The following is a 16084-nucleotide window of genomic DNA, read 5'->3' on the forward strand; positions in this document are numbered from 1 at the left end:
AGTGTGACAAATTTGAAAGAGACAGTATTTACTGGAAGAGGAGTAAGACAAAGTTAAGAAAGTACAGGACAGAGTGTATACTGACTGGTTGAATCCAGTGCATTACAAACTTGAGAACTCAGGAGGCATTTTAGGACAGCATCTTTTGCAAGTAAAATTAATGTGTAAGAATAACATTGTCCCATCATTGGGATACTTCTTGACAGCCCTGGAATTTAATACAGTGAGTACCCGTTGAGATGTCTGCCTACCCGCTGGACTAGGTTGCAGATGAAACTTTTTTTTATGAAATTCCCTCAAAATGGTAGTTTGCCAGTTTGACCTCCAAAACCAAAGAGCTCTAAGGCAGATTCTCTTTTCCATACAGCTGCGAAAGAAGGGATTTGCTCTCCAGACTTGAAAAAAGAACTGATCTAATCTTTCCTGTAGCTGAACAACCTGAGGTTTTAGCAAATTTTAGTCTTTGCCTTCTGGTGCTGGAAAGTATTGAGGATCAGGCACTAGTTAATAACTTGTCAAACACTTATTTTGAAAAATGAATGCAGTATCTAGCATTTTAAATCATCTCAAATAATGTGATGCTGTTACTGCTGGTCAACCTACTGGTTTTTCAGCTAAGCAAGTAGATACTCATTTGAGTAACTTAAGGCTACTTGAGCCTTTTGAAAATTGCTTAGTTATATTTCCCTTCAGAAATAAACTCATACCGTTATTTCTATTTGGTGTAAATCTTCTGTAATTTTAGGAATGTTATTTTGAAATAATCTACATCTTACAGTATGTGCTCGGGAAAGAGTTGTGATTATAATACAGACAGTAAATTTAGATTGCTCATTTACATAGCTGTTTATTCACCTGCTGAGTCACAGTATCAGTACTTTTACTAGCCACGTGAATTTTAACAATTAAAAAGAATCGAATGATAGTTTAATGACAAAGAATGAGCCTAAGCTTCCATTCAAAACCCTTCTCTACACATTTTGGTTTGGCTGAGTTGACACATCTCTACACTGGTGTATGATAATGATGATAGGAAAAGACTGTATTTGGACTTATTTCAATGAAGGATTAAGCAGTGTGTATAATTATGTTATTTTTTACTGTCTTTATTCCATCCCTCTTTTCCTAGGCTAAAGGAGTTTTGTTTTGTGTCTTCCTGGCAGCAGTAAATTTGCAAAGCTCCCACTGACAGGCATTTTACATGTTACTTCCCACATGAGGCATTCCCAGGAAATAATTATATGAGAATAGGTACCTTTGTGGACTGGAGCCATAAAAGGTAGTGAGAAATTGGGCTAGCCAGTACCTGTCACGCTGACTTACTCTCCCCATTGTTTCCTTGTATTTTCTCATTTGCTTGTATTTTTTTTTCACTCTTACATTCTTGGGGGAGGAACTGTCATTCTGTTCTGCACATGACCAGTTTTATTTTTAAGGTAGACAAGAATATTTCTTTGCCGTTATCTGTGAGGGCTTGGAGAGTTAAGGATAAGTTGAAGAGCTTAGAAAATAAGATTTCATTGTTTTTTCCCACTTTAATAAGAAGTAATATCATTGCATTTTTCAAATTTGCTTTTTTGCCACCATTAACTTCTGTCCTTAAAGCATCGGTGGGCTGTGCTTATGTAGTTTCCCAGCACAACGTGGCTTTTGTCCACAGCTTGGTTTCATTGGTATTTCTAGCTTGAAAAAGAGAAGGCCCCAATAACTCTCTGGAAGGGAATTTGTAAACAGCCTGGTAAAGCCAGAGGACCGAAAAGGAGCCAAAACAATTGGTGGCCAATGAGGGGGAAGTTTCACTTCCAATCTCGAGGCACCTATGAAACAGAAATACCCCTCAAGCTTAAGAGACTAAAGAGGTAGTTGTATATACTTTCTTTTAATAAAGTTGGGGTTCTGCCCGTAATGTAAGAGTTAAAACCTAGTACTAAAATAATTGTTGAGGAAGCCAGTGTGCTGATTATGTTGAAAAGCTAACCATGTAAAAATGCACAGTGAAGGCAGCCAAAGCATCTTAAGTTTGCTCCCATAGTGATACCCTGAAAGGAGAGTTTTCAGTCAGTCCATATGTGGGAACCTAAGGAACCCAACACTGGAATGTTTTACTCTGAGTTGTGTAATGGCATTCCAAACTTCACATTTCACATCCACACCCTCTCCAAAGGAATGGGGAAAAAAAGCTGACATAGAGGCTCTAGGCCACTCCTCTGCAGTTTGCATAAAGGAAAAAGAGGGAGTGGTGGCATTACTGCTGTCTCTTTGCTACTGTCCATTTAGACAATATTTCACCATAAGGATACCGTGAAACTGGAATATTCCTCCAGGGACAAGAGAGGAAAAAGTGCAGCTGTGTGATGCAGTCACTGTATTCCCACTTGCATTCCCACTTGCATTTGGAAGTTCTGGAGGCACAGTGTCTGCTTGATTCTTGGGAACTTTCTTGATTTTTGCTGACCCATACACAAGGCACTGCCTTGAATCACAACTGAGCATATATAATCCTCAAACCACCAGAGAACCCTGCTAAACAGTTTGAAAACTTGATATAATTTATCTTGCTGTCAAAGTAATCTTCGTATCACACCTTACTCCTTGAAAAGTGTTACTTTTATTGATGAGTCAGTGGTTGAAATGTAATAAATACTAGACCAACCTTATCCATCATATGCAATGTATCAGTTAGCTTTCTGGCCTCAGGAAATGTGTGACCAAGTGACCAAAACAGCTTAATTCACAGTTGTAAGCACAAACCACCTGGATTGTAGTCCACAGTTTAAATGATGTGATTAGACATCAAATCTTAAACGATGGGTTATGAAACTTCATCATGGGATTTCAGGTATATTGGCTTAGAAATCTTCCTTAACTTTTCCTGGTGTCGCAACATACGGCCTTGTTTATGGGCAAGACCCATAGGAGGCAGATGGATCTGGAAAAGAAAATCCTACCAGTTAGGTGCAAATCGAGAAGCTACAAGAAAAAGGCAGCATATATACAGACTAGGTTTCACTAAGTTTTAAATATTTCTTCACACTTTGAAGAGGGCAACTGTAGTGCCTCGAATCAGGTTATTAGATTTCTAGGAGGAGCCCTCTCTGAGGAGTGATTAGAGGTGTAACTTTCAGGCCCCAAATGTTGTGTTTATTAAAATCCTATATATTTTAGGCTTTTGTAACCTTTTTTTGTAGCTTGATACCAGACTGTAATGATAAAATACTTGTTGAAATAGGACTGCTGAAAATGTTCCAGAACAGTAACACCTAGAAAACTCTAAAAATTCCTGAGTAGATGTCTTAAAGCAATGTGTGCTTTATTCATAGCTACCTAACAAGTCACAAAATAACCCCAAACTGTATGCATTGAAAGACTGCCTTCTTATTGTCATGATTATATATACCATATTAAAATGCACAATCAATGTCATTGACTCCACAAGCAGAAGGAGCAATAGGTGACAGGCTCTTCCTTTGATTGACAAAGTCTTTATATTTCATAAGACTGTTAGTGGGAGTCATGCAGCTATATCCCCCCTAAGTGATTGAAAAATGTAGGTGTTAGCAGTCAGATGTTATTGTTGCTGAGGCTGTCATCCTGTAAGATAGATGTTTAGGTGCAAATAGTAGTAAAAGCACTGACTAAAGCAGCAATAGATATTTCTAGAATCTGAAAAATAACGATCATATAGGTTGTCTTAGAGAGCTGATCTAGGACTGATCCTCTGGGGTTTTGAAACCACTGCAGAGCATACATTTTAAGTCCATTTGTAGGATCACTGTTTGCCAGATGTGCATTGTTATTCTGTATACTGGAGAAAAAGAAAAAGCTGTATGTGAAACAGATGCTAACAGTGACCATATTCTAGGCAAGCATCTGATCTAGATACAATTTATTTCTGACCATGACTGCCTTGATAAGGAAACTACAGATGTGAAAATATAAACTAATCAACAGGAGTAGAGAGGAAGTCTCTATGGGAGGCAGCATAAATGATTACAGACAAAAGTCACTGCACAGTGAAGAAACTATATTGAATGGTGCAATAGAAGACATTACTGCAACTTCCAGCACTTCAGTAATCTTGGACATGTTTTTCTCTAGGAACAGGGGAAAAGAAGCACCTCATTGGCAAGTGCTTTGTAAGACCTGATTTATGACCAGAATAGTTACCAGTAGTGTAGGCTATGAAAATTACTGTATCTATGGCAGATGTAATTAAGTATTTTTACTCTTTTATTATGTGGAAAAGATTAACAGATTTGATTCCATTACTGTCTTCTTTCTACAGTCATTGGTCTGACAAGACCGTCTAAATATTCACAGGCTTTGGGAATTTAGCTCATGCAACTCCATTTAGGCTTTGATACCTTATTTTGAGAAGAAACTAGCCAATTTACAATAAAAGAAGATAGATGAAGAACATTAAAATACACATTTGGCTTATTTGTCTCTGATTTAGCATAGCATTTAAATACCAGCTTATCTAAAAATGCAGTGTGCTGACAGTGATGTGAACTTATGGTTTTATTGTCCAGTGATAGTTGAGTGGGTAGAGCTGAAGAATTTGTGACTAGATTTATACTCACAGGTCTTGGGTAGGGGATGTTATAGTGAAGTCCAATTTCTATTCTTGCCTCACATTCTTCTATACACTGCTTAATCAACTTTGGATCTGTTACCTAAGATCATACAAACAACTGTTTTGTACAAGTACAGCAACTAGCAATTGGAAGCTCAAGCATAAATGATGCACACCCACATGACTTTCTTTAGCTTTTTATGGCAATCCCAAGGATACGATTATTGTATTTTTCACATCCATAAAAGGTAACATTAGTATTTGCCTTAATCAACAGTTCTGGACTTGATGGCACTGGATATTAAGGCCCAGAGGCTGTCACAACTGAGGCTATACAAGGAGATTTTTACCCAAGCATGGTATTTTTCTCTGTAAAAAGACAATACACATGTAAAGTACAAATACATCCATAAAAAACCCCACACTTCCCATTCATCACTCCACAAAGTAGCTAGAGGAGAAGGGAATAGACTCTTTGGTCTACATTCTGCTATCATCCTATCCAGAAACTCCTTTTGAAGTCAGAAATGTGGGTAAATTGTGACTTTAATTCATTTTTTGATTTTGCATTACTTCAGTTTAGTCCCAGACCAAAATGGGATGTAAGTATTGTGATCTTGAATTACAAGAAGGACCTTTGATTACCATGGAGTCTGTATTGCCCCTTTCTAAAGGGGTTTGAAATTTCTTCTGTAAGATAAAAACCTCAAGTGCTTCTTTTAAAAGAAGTGCCAGTAATTACTGCTTTGAAAATAAAAAAAAAAGAAGTGTAAGAAGCTACTGAGCTCTCTGCCATTGCATGGGTATTGATACACTTAGCTGGCTTTCTAAAAGATCAAAAGCTGCTTCAATTACATAGGCAGTCTACCTTTGGAATTTATTTTTTTCTTGTCATTTTTTTAGCGGAAGCTCTGGACTTTTTAGACTTCTACAGTAGTTAATGAAGAGCTGAAATTGTTTGAGTTTTCTTATTGCTACTTCAGGGTTGAAATTTAAAGTACAAACCGAATACACCAGCATTTAAGCTGAAGGAAATTTTGGGAAATCAACTCTTACATTCATATCCTAACCAATCACTGAGACAGTGCAAAGAGCAAGAGGAGAAAAAATTCAAAACTGTAAGGACACTCACATTTTTGTTTTTTCGGAATAATGTTCTGGCTTCATTTTTAATGTACTCTTTCTCTTTAATAGTTTCTTCTATCTGTCCTGATGCCGACTGCCATTTTTTGGCTATTTGGAATATCTTGCGGTAAAGGCCAAGAACTTCTTGTCGAGTAACTGATGTCATCTAAAAAAGCAACACAAAACTCCAAACATATGCATGAACATCTGAGTTGCTAAAAGGCCAGTAAGCAGTACACTTTTTCACACCATTGAATTAGTTTAAAAATATTTCCACCATCTAACGATATTCTGAAATATGAAAAAAACCTGAAATAGCTGTAAACAATAATTAGCTGTTGAAAGCTGAAGACCCAGTCCAGCAGAGTACTTGAACTGATACTTAAATCTGTCTCCATTCAAAGAGTTTGAGCTCCAGTATGAAGTTAAGCACTTGCTTTAGTGCTTTGCTGAATCACAAGCCTGGTACAAAAATGCCCAGGTTGTGTTTCACTGCTATTTTGCAACAGATGTTGGGCAAGTCACCAAAACTCTGAGCATCCCCCTTCCTGTGAAATTGTCATACCAATGCTGACCCTATCTTTGCAAAGCACCTTGAAATCTGTGAATAAAATATATGATAAAACCACCATGATACTGCTGAAGACCAGGATAGGTTTCAGAGGCTGAGAAGCTTATTTGTGATACCACTACAGTACAGAATGATTCAGGTGGAGATTGATATGATGAAAAGGTGATGAAAGCTATTTTACCTAAGCACTGCAGGAGAGGCAGGCTGTGTATTTAGGGAAGTCCTGAATGTCTTGATTTTCAGAGCTGTGTACCTGCTGAGCCCAGTGAATCAGCCTCCAGGTGCGACAAGAATCTCTGTCAGAAATTAAAAATGAAATCCTATTCTTATTCTATGTAAATGAGTATTTTATCATTTAAGTGGTGACACTATTTTGTGCCAGACCACAAATATCCCTGAGACAAATCCACTACTGGAATAACAACACTTCTGACATGGATTAGATTTGCAGAAACAATGACTTCTGCTTTAGGGACAGTGCAACTGTCAAAGGTACCTTACTGTCTAAAAGGAAGATGCAGCAGCACTGCAAAGTAACTATATGGATACAGTGAGGAACAAGTGTCAAGGACAGGACATTTTCTGACTGTCTCAGGATTCATTTGCCAACCTGGAGCTCTAGTTACTGTGGCTGAATCTATCCTGGAATCAGACCTGTGAACTGGGAATAGCTCCTCCGGAGGACAATTTGTAGCAGGGTAATTCAGCCAGCCTGAACTGCCCTCTGGAGGGAGCACTCTCTCCCTCAGTGATAGAGGAAAAGCTGCTTCCTCATGCATGCACCTGAACTACTGCAGATTGGCACTATAGCCATCGCTCATCTCCTTGCAGTCTGTGGCAGTTCCTGTTACTGTGGAGAGCAGAAGAGGGTTTTGAACCAGAGGCCATACAGTTCTCAAGTGGCTGCCTCTACCGCAGCAGGTCACCTCCGCTACTATTTCTGTACTGTCCTCCTGTGGCTTCAGACAGTCGCACCGTCTTTTCCTCACCCAAATTGGAATTACAGATGCTAACTTCAAGACAGGATTTGGCCCACGGTTCTTTTTGCTAAAACATCCCGAACTATTAGATCTTAGCCTTTTTCGTCTTAACTGTTGCTATGATCTAAAGACTTTCTGTTGTTTCATGAACTCTGTTAGTGACATAAAACTGGTTTTCTCTGATTCTTAAGACAGGACGTTTTTATTTTTTAGTGTTTAATCAATCATATATATTTTTCCCCAGATATTAAAATTATGCTTTCTACCTAGCAGAAAGTATTTCTAGCATACGGTTATGGTATTGCTAGGAAACAAATATCCACAATAAAATAGCTAGGTAGTACCGTCTCATCAACCACATTGGAATAAATACCTCACTTTATCCACTCTACAGCTCCATTTCAGACAATAAAATTAGTCATACATGAAGCTATGCATGTACATGTACTGGAAAAATCATTGCTTCCTTGTGTCACATATTTTGTACAGAAAATAAACAGTTCAATTACAAGGGCTGACCTAGCATAAGCTGAGTCCCAAATGACGTTCTTGCATAGAGCCCCTCCTGTTCTCAGCCCTCTGCTTTTATTTGAAGGTGTCACCTTTGGTGGAACTGGTAATACTCTTTGTTCCCTGCTGACAGCTAATAAAAGGTAGTACTGCACTAGAAATTTTCAGCTTTTAATGTAATCCATAAAGAAAATAAGAGGAATAATGTCAGGGGAAAAAATGTTTAAAATACAGGTTTAAATTCCGATCTATGCATCAGACAATTTCCAAGGCCACAGCTTGGGACAGTGCATGCCCTTTGCACAGAGCTGTAATCACACCTGTTGCTTTTGGATTTTAAACATACCAAGAATCTGTTTATAAAGATTTTGTTTAAAAGTTTAGAACCAACATTTTTTTCCCCCCAGTAGTTGCTTACACACCCCCACCTAGAACTTACGTTTTCTCTCTTTTATTTCTCGGTGTTCGAATTGATACGGAACTGTGTAGCCCCTCCTCCAGGCATGGGTTGCATTTTTGCATTATTGCTCTCCTTCCCACATATGCTAGATGATGTAAAAGACATTAAGCAGCTTTTCATACATACTCAGCATCCAGCTGCTTCCATGGCTCATTCAGTCAACAATTTCTAACATTACACACCTGCTCATAAACCATTTCTGTGAAGATACATAAATAAAGATGTGAGGAACCCTTCATATACAGAGGACCCTTATCTATCATGGGAAAGGATGGGAGCAAATAGGACAAAATTCAAAGCCTGGGTCAGATTCTGATCTGATTGGGAGTGTAAATAGGAAATAATTCCACTGAGAACAAAATTACTTCCAACTTAAAATGTTGTAAATCAGATTGGAATTTTTTTCTTTGGTATAAACAGAGCCCACACCAACAGAAATGTAAGTGACAGTACAAGTCATGTATCAGGTGTAATTTTGTCAAGTGACATTACTTGTATTAGTTTTGTGGGTGTGCAAAATGATTCTGAGTGGGACAGAAGGGAAGATAAGGGAGGCTTTCATGTCCTTGTAGTTACTCATCTTGCAACTTACATCTTCGGCATTTAAATCATAATTATATTTCCCATCTCTGGAATGCTAAGTGGATGTTACACCACCTTCCCACTAGCACTCGTCTTGTGGTAGTCACACCCATTGTTTAACTTCTACCGCCCTTCATTTCATTGCAGAATGCAGCCCACAGAGGTTAACCACAGGGGTTTTTGTCAAAAAGTACAGGGCTATTGTATTAGCTGAGCAAATTTCAGGTGTTTACTACAACAAAACAAACTGGGAGAGTTCAAAGGTAGGTCTGTATGCACAAACTTATCAATGGGAAAAGTGGTAGGTTGCAGGCAGGTTTTGAGCTGATTGTTAGAATTAAGCTTTTGGAGGGAAGCCAAGTGTTGACTTCCAAATAAGCATTTGCTGGATGCTGTGGCAGGATTCTGACAATACAGGCTTGTATCGTTCTTTTGATCTACATGCAAACTCCTGTTATCAACATGCAGATCAAGCACATGAAATATCCCATTGTATCCAAATTTGCAAAGGAGGCATCAGCAGTTAATGAGTTACTGCATGATGAAGATGCAAACTTTTTCCATTGTTAATTAAAACAAATAATCTTTTAGACTACAAAATGTAGTAAGTTTTTCTTAGAAAAAGTTTTCAGGAAACAAACACACATTCCTTTGGATTTTTAGGTGATTGACCCAAAAGTTCAATAATCTGAATAGTCAGTGAAACACCAGTCATCTTTTGCTATTTGCAGGTTTGATTAGAATTAAAAGTTTATATAAAAATAAGGAAAGGAAGCTGTCAACTGCAATGTAAAGTGACCCCAATAGTGCACTGTCAAAGCAAAGTTAGGACAGAAGGCAAGCTGCATGAAGATACAAGCAGCTAAATTACAGCTGCTTCCCAGCTAAGAACTCGTGTCCAGCACTCTCCTCCTATCTGCACAGCTCCTTTGCTGAAGTTGTAAGTCTATTTTATTTCATTCTTTCTTTCCAAGTCAAGCATTAGCTACTCAATTTAAACATTAAAATCTGCCAGCATCAAGTACATAGAGGATTTTAGAAACAAAGGGTGAAAGTAATAGTCCATAGGGAAAAAAAGGATATTTTAAAACAACAGATTTCTTCTTTTGCATTCCAGCTAACTAGGGCATGCATTAGTAACACACAGTTAGTGCTGATGCTGAAACCATATTTGCTAAGGGGGAGGAGATGATGGGCAACAGAACTCTTAGTGAAATAACTTGAAAAAGCGGCTTTGAACTTCTCAGATGTGAAATGTTTTACTTAGGAGCAACAAAACTTCTATTTGACAGCTGGTTTGCTACTGGCAAGGAGTCCTAAGGACACAGTGACAAACTGCTGTGCTGATTGTCTTATGAATCAAGCTATGATCACATTGCTGTTATGGAAATAAATGACACAAAAAGTATAGTGTATCAACATTATAGTATGGAACATCCATCAGCTGCTGCCTGTATGACAATCTGTGTCTTATATTTTCAAATGCACTCTTTGGCTAACATTTATTTAAAGTGATGCAAAACCTGCATATCTGGATTATTTTTTTTTTAAAGAGCTAAATTATACCACTTAGCTAAAGAGTGACCTGCAGTCTCTCTCCTGCTGCTAATGCAACAGATAATCAATCATTCCTTTCACAGCTATCCACAGCAACTAGAGGTCAGTAATCTGTATTCATCTTTTGTGCAAGTCTGCCAAAATGAGCCTGCAGTTCTTAAGGCAGCAATGAATTTGGTCTGTCATTTCCTTGAGGGTCAACAACTGAAACTGAGTTCCTGTGGCCCAGGGAGAAGAGAAGGGGTCACAGATCCCTGTGATAGCTGGGCAGGTCACATACTTTCCAATGATATTAAATTTTAAAATCCAGTTTCCACAAAAGTAATTTTATCTTCTTCTACTCAAATCCATGACTTAGAGGCCTGTGACAGCTAGTACCCTGCAAACATCAACTACATGTGGCTGCAGTATGTGCCTAGCAGAGCGAAAACTTAATTTGATTTTCATTCTTGATTCATGCATTTTTAAGATTCAGCCAAAACCAAATCATAGCAAAAGTTCAAATTACAGCTAAAATATTCCATCTCCACATGGTGAAAAACAACTAAAATGAAAGATCATATCCTTCCACGATGGTGTTACATCCACATTTCTACCAGTGACGGAAGGCTGTAAATTTCAAGACATTTCCATTAAGAATTAATCTGACTCCCAATTATTTCTCACTGTTTTGATCTACAAGCTGCAATCATAAATCTATGCAGATTTGGTGAAAAAGAACCAAGTTACTGAATCAAATTATTCAGTAATATCTGAAAGCAAGGTGACTTTCACATGGTTTTAGATTTTGTCATACCAGTATATTTCTGATGGCAAATTGAAGTGATCTGAAACCTACCCTGATCTGAAACACTGATCAACACCTCTGAACCAGCCTCACTAAGTCTTTGTGTTTACACTGTTCATCAGCTGGGATGAGAAGTCTGCCATTCTATTCATGCCTCAGATTTCTGACTGAACTTGGATCTCTTTTAAGCTTTCTCTTACATATGGAGTGGTCTTTTGATCAGAAAAAATAAACTGCATGCAAGGAGAATATAATTAAATTGTAAAAGCAAGGACTTGGATTTTATCACTGGTTTTCCTATGTAATTTCAAGGAAGTGAAATTGCAGAAAATTAGGAATCTACAACATTCTCTTCATTTGTTTACATGAAAGTGGAAACCCTTAACTAGTCCCTCTTGATCACCGAGTTTTCATTTTCTTAGTCTGACGTGGTTGAAGCATTATCTGGTTTTAGTAGGACATACAGACTCTTGCTCTGGGAGTGCCTTCTGTGCCATAGTAGACTCAAGAAGAACAGAAATGCTGACTTGGAGTGTGGAGAAGGGGTGGGGAAACAAAAATATTGCTTTACATATTTCTTAGTTTTCTCCTGAAAAGCACACAGTGTCCAGGTAAACTCTAAAGCAATACAAACTTGTCTCTAGTCATGTGCAACCCTGTCTCTCATGCTTTCATACCTTTAGAACCATTTTCTCCTCCTTTGTGTTTAGTTCTGTATTAGTTACAAGCAGAGAAAGAGGTTTTAATGCAGTGCAACAAATCTAGTACAGAAAATGAAGTCTCAGCTATCCTTGCATGGCCTCATTTATACAATATAGAAGCATACAGAAATATAACAACATGGACACAAAACTCAGTATGGATTTATGCACCTTATTCATACCTTGGCTTCAAGCCAAATGCAACTGAATGCATGAATAGAAGTATTTCCCAGCATTGGAAATGCTCCCAAACTCGAGAACAGGTATGAATATTAATGCTAGAAGAGAAACAATCCTCCCTACCCCCTTTCTTACTTTGTTCTGTGGGTCATTTAATAAAATACATTTCATGAACCTTCTGCTTCACTTTCCAAACACTGCGGTCCCAGGACACTGACAGATGCGATTTTTAGTCACTATTTGAGAACTATAGCAGGGCACAAAAAAAAATTTATAAATCAAGTGTGTGAATCCCATTCAAACCAGTGAGTTTGACCAACAAAACCTCACGCAGTATTTGCACTACTCTTCCGAATGGTGTATATAAAAGCCTTTGGGGCCTCCTGCCTCGCAGACCGTGCAAGGGCAGAGGAACACAGGGGCAGGGGAAGAGCCGCTCTGTCTGCCTCAGAGTCTCCGCAGGCCGGGTGGTGATGGGATGGGAGGTCACCTCCCCGGCGTGAGCTCCAGGTCTCCCGCCACCGCAGGCCCAGCTGAGGGGGTCAGGACTCAATACACCCAGGACCTTCTCCACACCGCCTGGGAGATAGGCCATCCCACAGCCATTCCTGCAGCGACTGGTGTAATTAGGCGGGCACAGGGAAAGCTGCGCAGCCCAGGGCAAGCAGTAGCACTGTGGGTGAAAGCAGGGTATCCGCAGGGCTCGGCGACCCCTCGCACAGGGCTGGTGCCAGCGCTAAGATGGCGTCGGCCGCCCCCCCGCCATTGCCCCAGACCGGCCCGGCCGCCGGGGGGCGTTGCAGGCACGGGCGCCCTTCTGCCCCCTGGCGGCCGGGGCGTCACTGCCCCTGCAGTCGGTCGGAACTACCGCGTGAAGCGCAGGGGGTTGGCCAACCCCGCCAACCCACCCCCACCCCCCAAACATCCAGCTTCTCCCCTCCATCTTCTCTGCGTGTCGGCTTGCCCATCCTCCACCCCCACGCTTTACCTTCGGGAAGAAGCGCACCGCGGCCCCGCTTCCCGCCTTCCTGCGGCGGTTCCGCCCCGTCAGGCCCCGTCCCCCCGCTTCGGTGGGCGAGGGAGGCGGTGGCTCGTTGCCGTTCCCTGCCCTCACCATGCGTGCGGCGTCGGGCACGCCGCCTGACGTGATGGCGCGGCGTGCTGCGCCGCCGCCAGCTGACGGCTCACCCCCGGAAGTGATGCGGGGAGGGGGAGGCAGTCTCGCCGGGAGCCGCGGAGGTGAGTGAATTGGACCGTGTCTCTTCCCGTCCGCGCCGGGCAGCGGGCGCCGCGCCGGGGGCTCGGCCCGGTGGGGGCGGGGGCCGCCGCTCTGCCCCTCAGCCCTGCCAGGGCCGGTTGGGCATTGGGGGCCCCCAGCGCCGCCCTCACAGCGAGGCCCCCCCGGAGCCGCCAGCCCGCCCGGCCCCCGGGGCTGGCAGCCGCCGCGACGGCCCGCGGGTACCGGCGTGCCCGGCCGGCAGCCGGAGCCTCCCCCGGTGCCGCGGCTGCTCCGGCTGGGGTCCGTGGGGTCCCGCTCCGCGCAGGCCGGCGCAGCGGCCGCGTAGCGCTGAGTGCCGCCGAGCCGGGCTGAGTTCGCCGGGCACTAACTCGGCTGCCCCAAGACATGGTGCTGGCTCACTTTTTTTGTTCCGCCCTTATTTTTTGATCTTGGTGTGTGCCGTCTGCAGATCCTAAAACGTTTCTCGACAGATCACCTCCCTGCGTGCGGCACCGCGTTCCCCCTAGGGCTGAGGAGATCGGCTGCTTTGTTCAAAAACTATCCGTGCCCAGTCTTTACACGTGTAGTGCTAGAAGATGTATATTCATAGTGTTTTCAGGAAAAAGAGAGAGAAAATATAGAGCAATTTATTTTCAAGATGATTCTTGTAATCTGAACATACCACCTTTGCACAGCCACTTCTCTTACTATAGCTTTTGCTCCCTCTCCTGAGTACGTACATTTACCCTTCCTGCAAACGCTGCAATCTGCGTTAATCACTCTTGTTCTCTGGGGCTATGGTGGTACTAATAAGCCACTCATAACAACTTAAAGTGTAACTTGCATAATCGGTGTTTCAAGCAAATATTGGTTGAAAGAATATGCCTTTCCTATTAGTGCTGTGGTTGCTGGAAAGAATTGTTGACTATCTTTTAAATAGTTAACACTGCTGATAAGCTGTCCTTCAGAATGTTACATTGATAACTGAATGGTCTGATGCCAAGTATCAGAATAACAGCATTGATCCACAGCTGGTAACTTTTTTTTTTTTTTTTTAAATGGTAATATCTGCTCCATAATTTAAAGGGGTAGTAGGTTGAGTGCTCTGAGAGAAGGGGTATAGCTGTACAAACAAAAAGCACAGAATGGCCTTACCTTTCTGAAAATTACAGATGGGCCTCGTTGGCAGTTGCAGCTGTGCTGCATGGTTTGTCTTTTCTTGTGAGAACAGTTGATTAAAAGACATCTCTTCTATGTTGTTATTATCTGTTTAAGAGCCTCTTTGTTAAACAGTTAACATGTAACTACGGTATTAGTGTTTTATTTGGGCTAGCAATGGGAAGAGGGAATGCCTGAATACTGGTGTTTCTCGAGCACATCTGAACACTGCTGGTATAAAATAATCCTCAGAAAAGGAAGTGTAATCCCTTGGTTAAGATTGTATGTGAAAGTAAAGAGGTCATATTTCATGTTCTTGTCAGTTCTGTAGTTTGTCTTGAAAGTCTTCCCTGCACAGGTGTACACTAGTGGTCTGTGGAAAATTGTCATAACCTTTTACGTGAAAGGCAGCATACAGTCTAAAGCAAAGATTTTCTGCACATCAGCAGAAAGAGGAGAGCTTGTGATCTGTGTTGAATTAGTTTATATTTACTAAGTACAACTGGCTTTACAAGCTTATGGCAAATATCAGTTCTTGTATTGATTTCTAAAATTCTGGTTATTTCCTAATAAGTTATATGCAGGCATGAATTATAATATTTTTAAAATTTCATAAAGCTATTAATGGTGGAGCTTGCAGCTTTGATACTACTTGGCTGCTCAATGTGATGCTTTTGAAATTGCTTTCATCTTGAGACTGATAGCCTGCATGTGGTCTGTAATCGGCTCCTGGATCTTTAAGGCTGGGTTAGGTACCTTCTCTGCACAATTTCTTGCTTTATTTTGGAATTGAACGTTGTTGTGTTCATAGCAAATTCTAACGGATTTGCGTCAGTAGGTCTTATAATTTGTTGATCTTGGAAATTCATTCATAATTACATCTTGCTTCCATTTAGCGTGAATTGTATTTAAAAAAAAGGTGATCAGATGAAGTGAAGGGGTGGGTTTGAGAGAAAGCTAAGAACAGCTCTTTTGGAAGACTGTCACTGAAATAAGTTAAGTATATATTGAGTAAGAGGGGCTGCCAGACAATTTGACAGGCTTCTAAGACAAAGGGACTTGTTCTGGCAAATTTGCCTGTGCATGAGGAAGAGGCTTGGTTCTGCTGCTTTCTTTGATCCAGCTTAAGGAACAGGAAAAAATCCTGTATGTCGTGTGTAAGTACTGGGGCAGTGGAAAATAAAGTAGATGGAAAGGGGATGGAAGAATGGGGGATAGACATAACTCTTCTAAACTTGCATTTCCTCATGGCAGAAAACGATGTAAAGGTGGTTTGGATATAAAGAGACGCACAGCTGCAAGTCAGCAGGAGTGCAAGTCCCAAGGTACTGCTCAGAACTGTCCCACACTGTAGCACTCTGTTTTCTTTATTGGTGCTGGTGAGGTGTTGATGAATTTATTTCAAAGCCTTGGAGCACTATAAAATGTATTGTGGTGGGGTTGTGGCAGTTTTTAAGAATTTGCGAAGTGCAGAAACAATGTTATTGTTCCATTAGGTACATGGGTCTGTAGTAGTGAATGTAACAGGAAAACTCTGCTCTGAGTAAGAAGAGACTGTAAAAATAAAGGCATGGGATGTTGGAAAAACAGTCTGTCCTTTCATCCTCAGGATTGGTAGCCACAGTTCTTGGGAGACTGAAAGAACAGTCTGTAAACACTTGAGGGACTTGGTAGTCAC

General features: G+C 41.0%; 2 protein-coding genes across 10 annotated transcripts in view; one reads left to right on the top strand and one right to left on the bottom strand.

The window, feature by feature from the left end:
* The window catches only part of LYRM1 (LYR motif containing 1), a 27745-nt gene extending 14532 nt beyond the window's left edge, over positions 1-13213 (bottom strand). For 2 of the 7 annotated variants that reach the window (XR_006165825.1, XR_006165824.1), the window contains exons 1-4: positions 13018-13213; positions 5709-5867; positions 4584-4676; positions 2755-2929 (exon numbers count right to left, since the gene is read on the bottom strand). Coding sequence is in view for 4 of the 7 variants with exons in the window: in XM_032983775.2 (XP_032839666.2) it covers positions 2813-2929; positions 4584-4676; positions 5709-5867; positions 13018-13146 (498 nt within the window). In the remaining 3 variants the exon portion in view is untranslated. Of the gene's footprint in view, positions 1-7; positions 477-2589; positions 2930-4583; positions 4677-5708; positions 5868-6453; positions 6569-8201; positions 8308-13017 lie in introns of those variants that run through there. The other 5 variants (XM_032983773.2, XR_006165823.1, XM_032983774.2 and 2 more) reach the window with 5 other exon arrangements.
* DCUN1D3 (defective in cullin neddylation 1 domain containing 3) overlaps positions 13192-16084 on the top strand; it is a 26024-nt gene continuing 23131 nt past the window's right edge. The window contains exon 1 of one of the 3 annotated variants that reach the window (XM_032983768.2): positions 13192-13268. The gene's annotated coding sequence lies outside the window, so the exon portion shown is untranslated. Of the gene's footprint in view, positions 13269-13636; positions 13657-13967; positions 13981-16084 lie in introns of those variants that run through there. The other 2 variants (XM_032983769.2, XM_042798390.1) reach the window with 2 other exon arrangements.

The sequence above is a fragment of the Tyto alba genome, unplaced genomic scaffold, assembly GCF_018691265.1.
Source record: "Tyto alba isolate M040663 unplaced genomic scaffold, T.alba_DEE_v4.0 Super-Scaffold_28, whole genome shotgun sequence".
Lineage (NCBI taxonomy): Eukaryota > Metazoa > Chordata > Aves > Strigiformes > Tytonidae > Tyto > Tyto alba.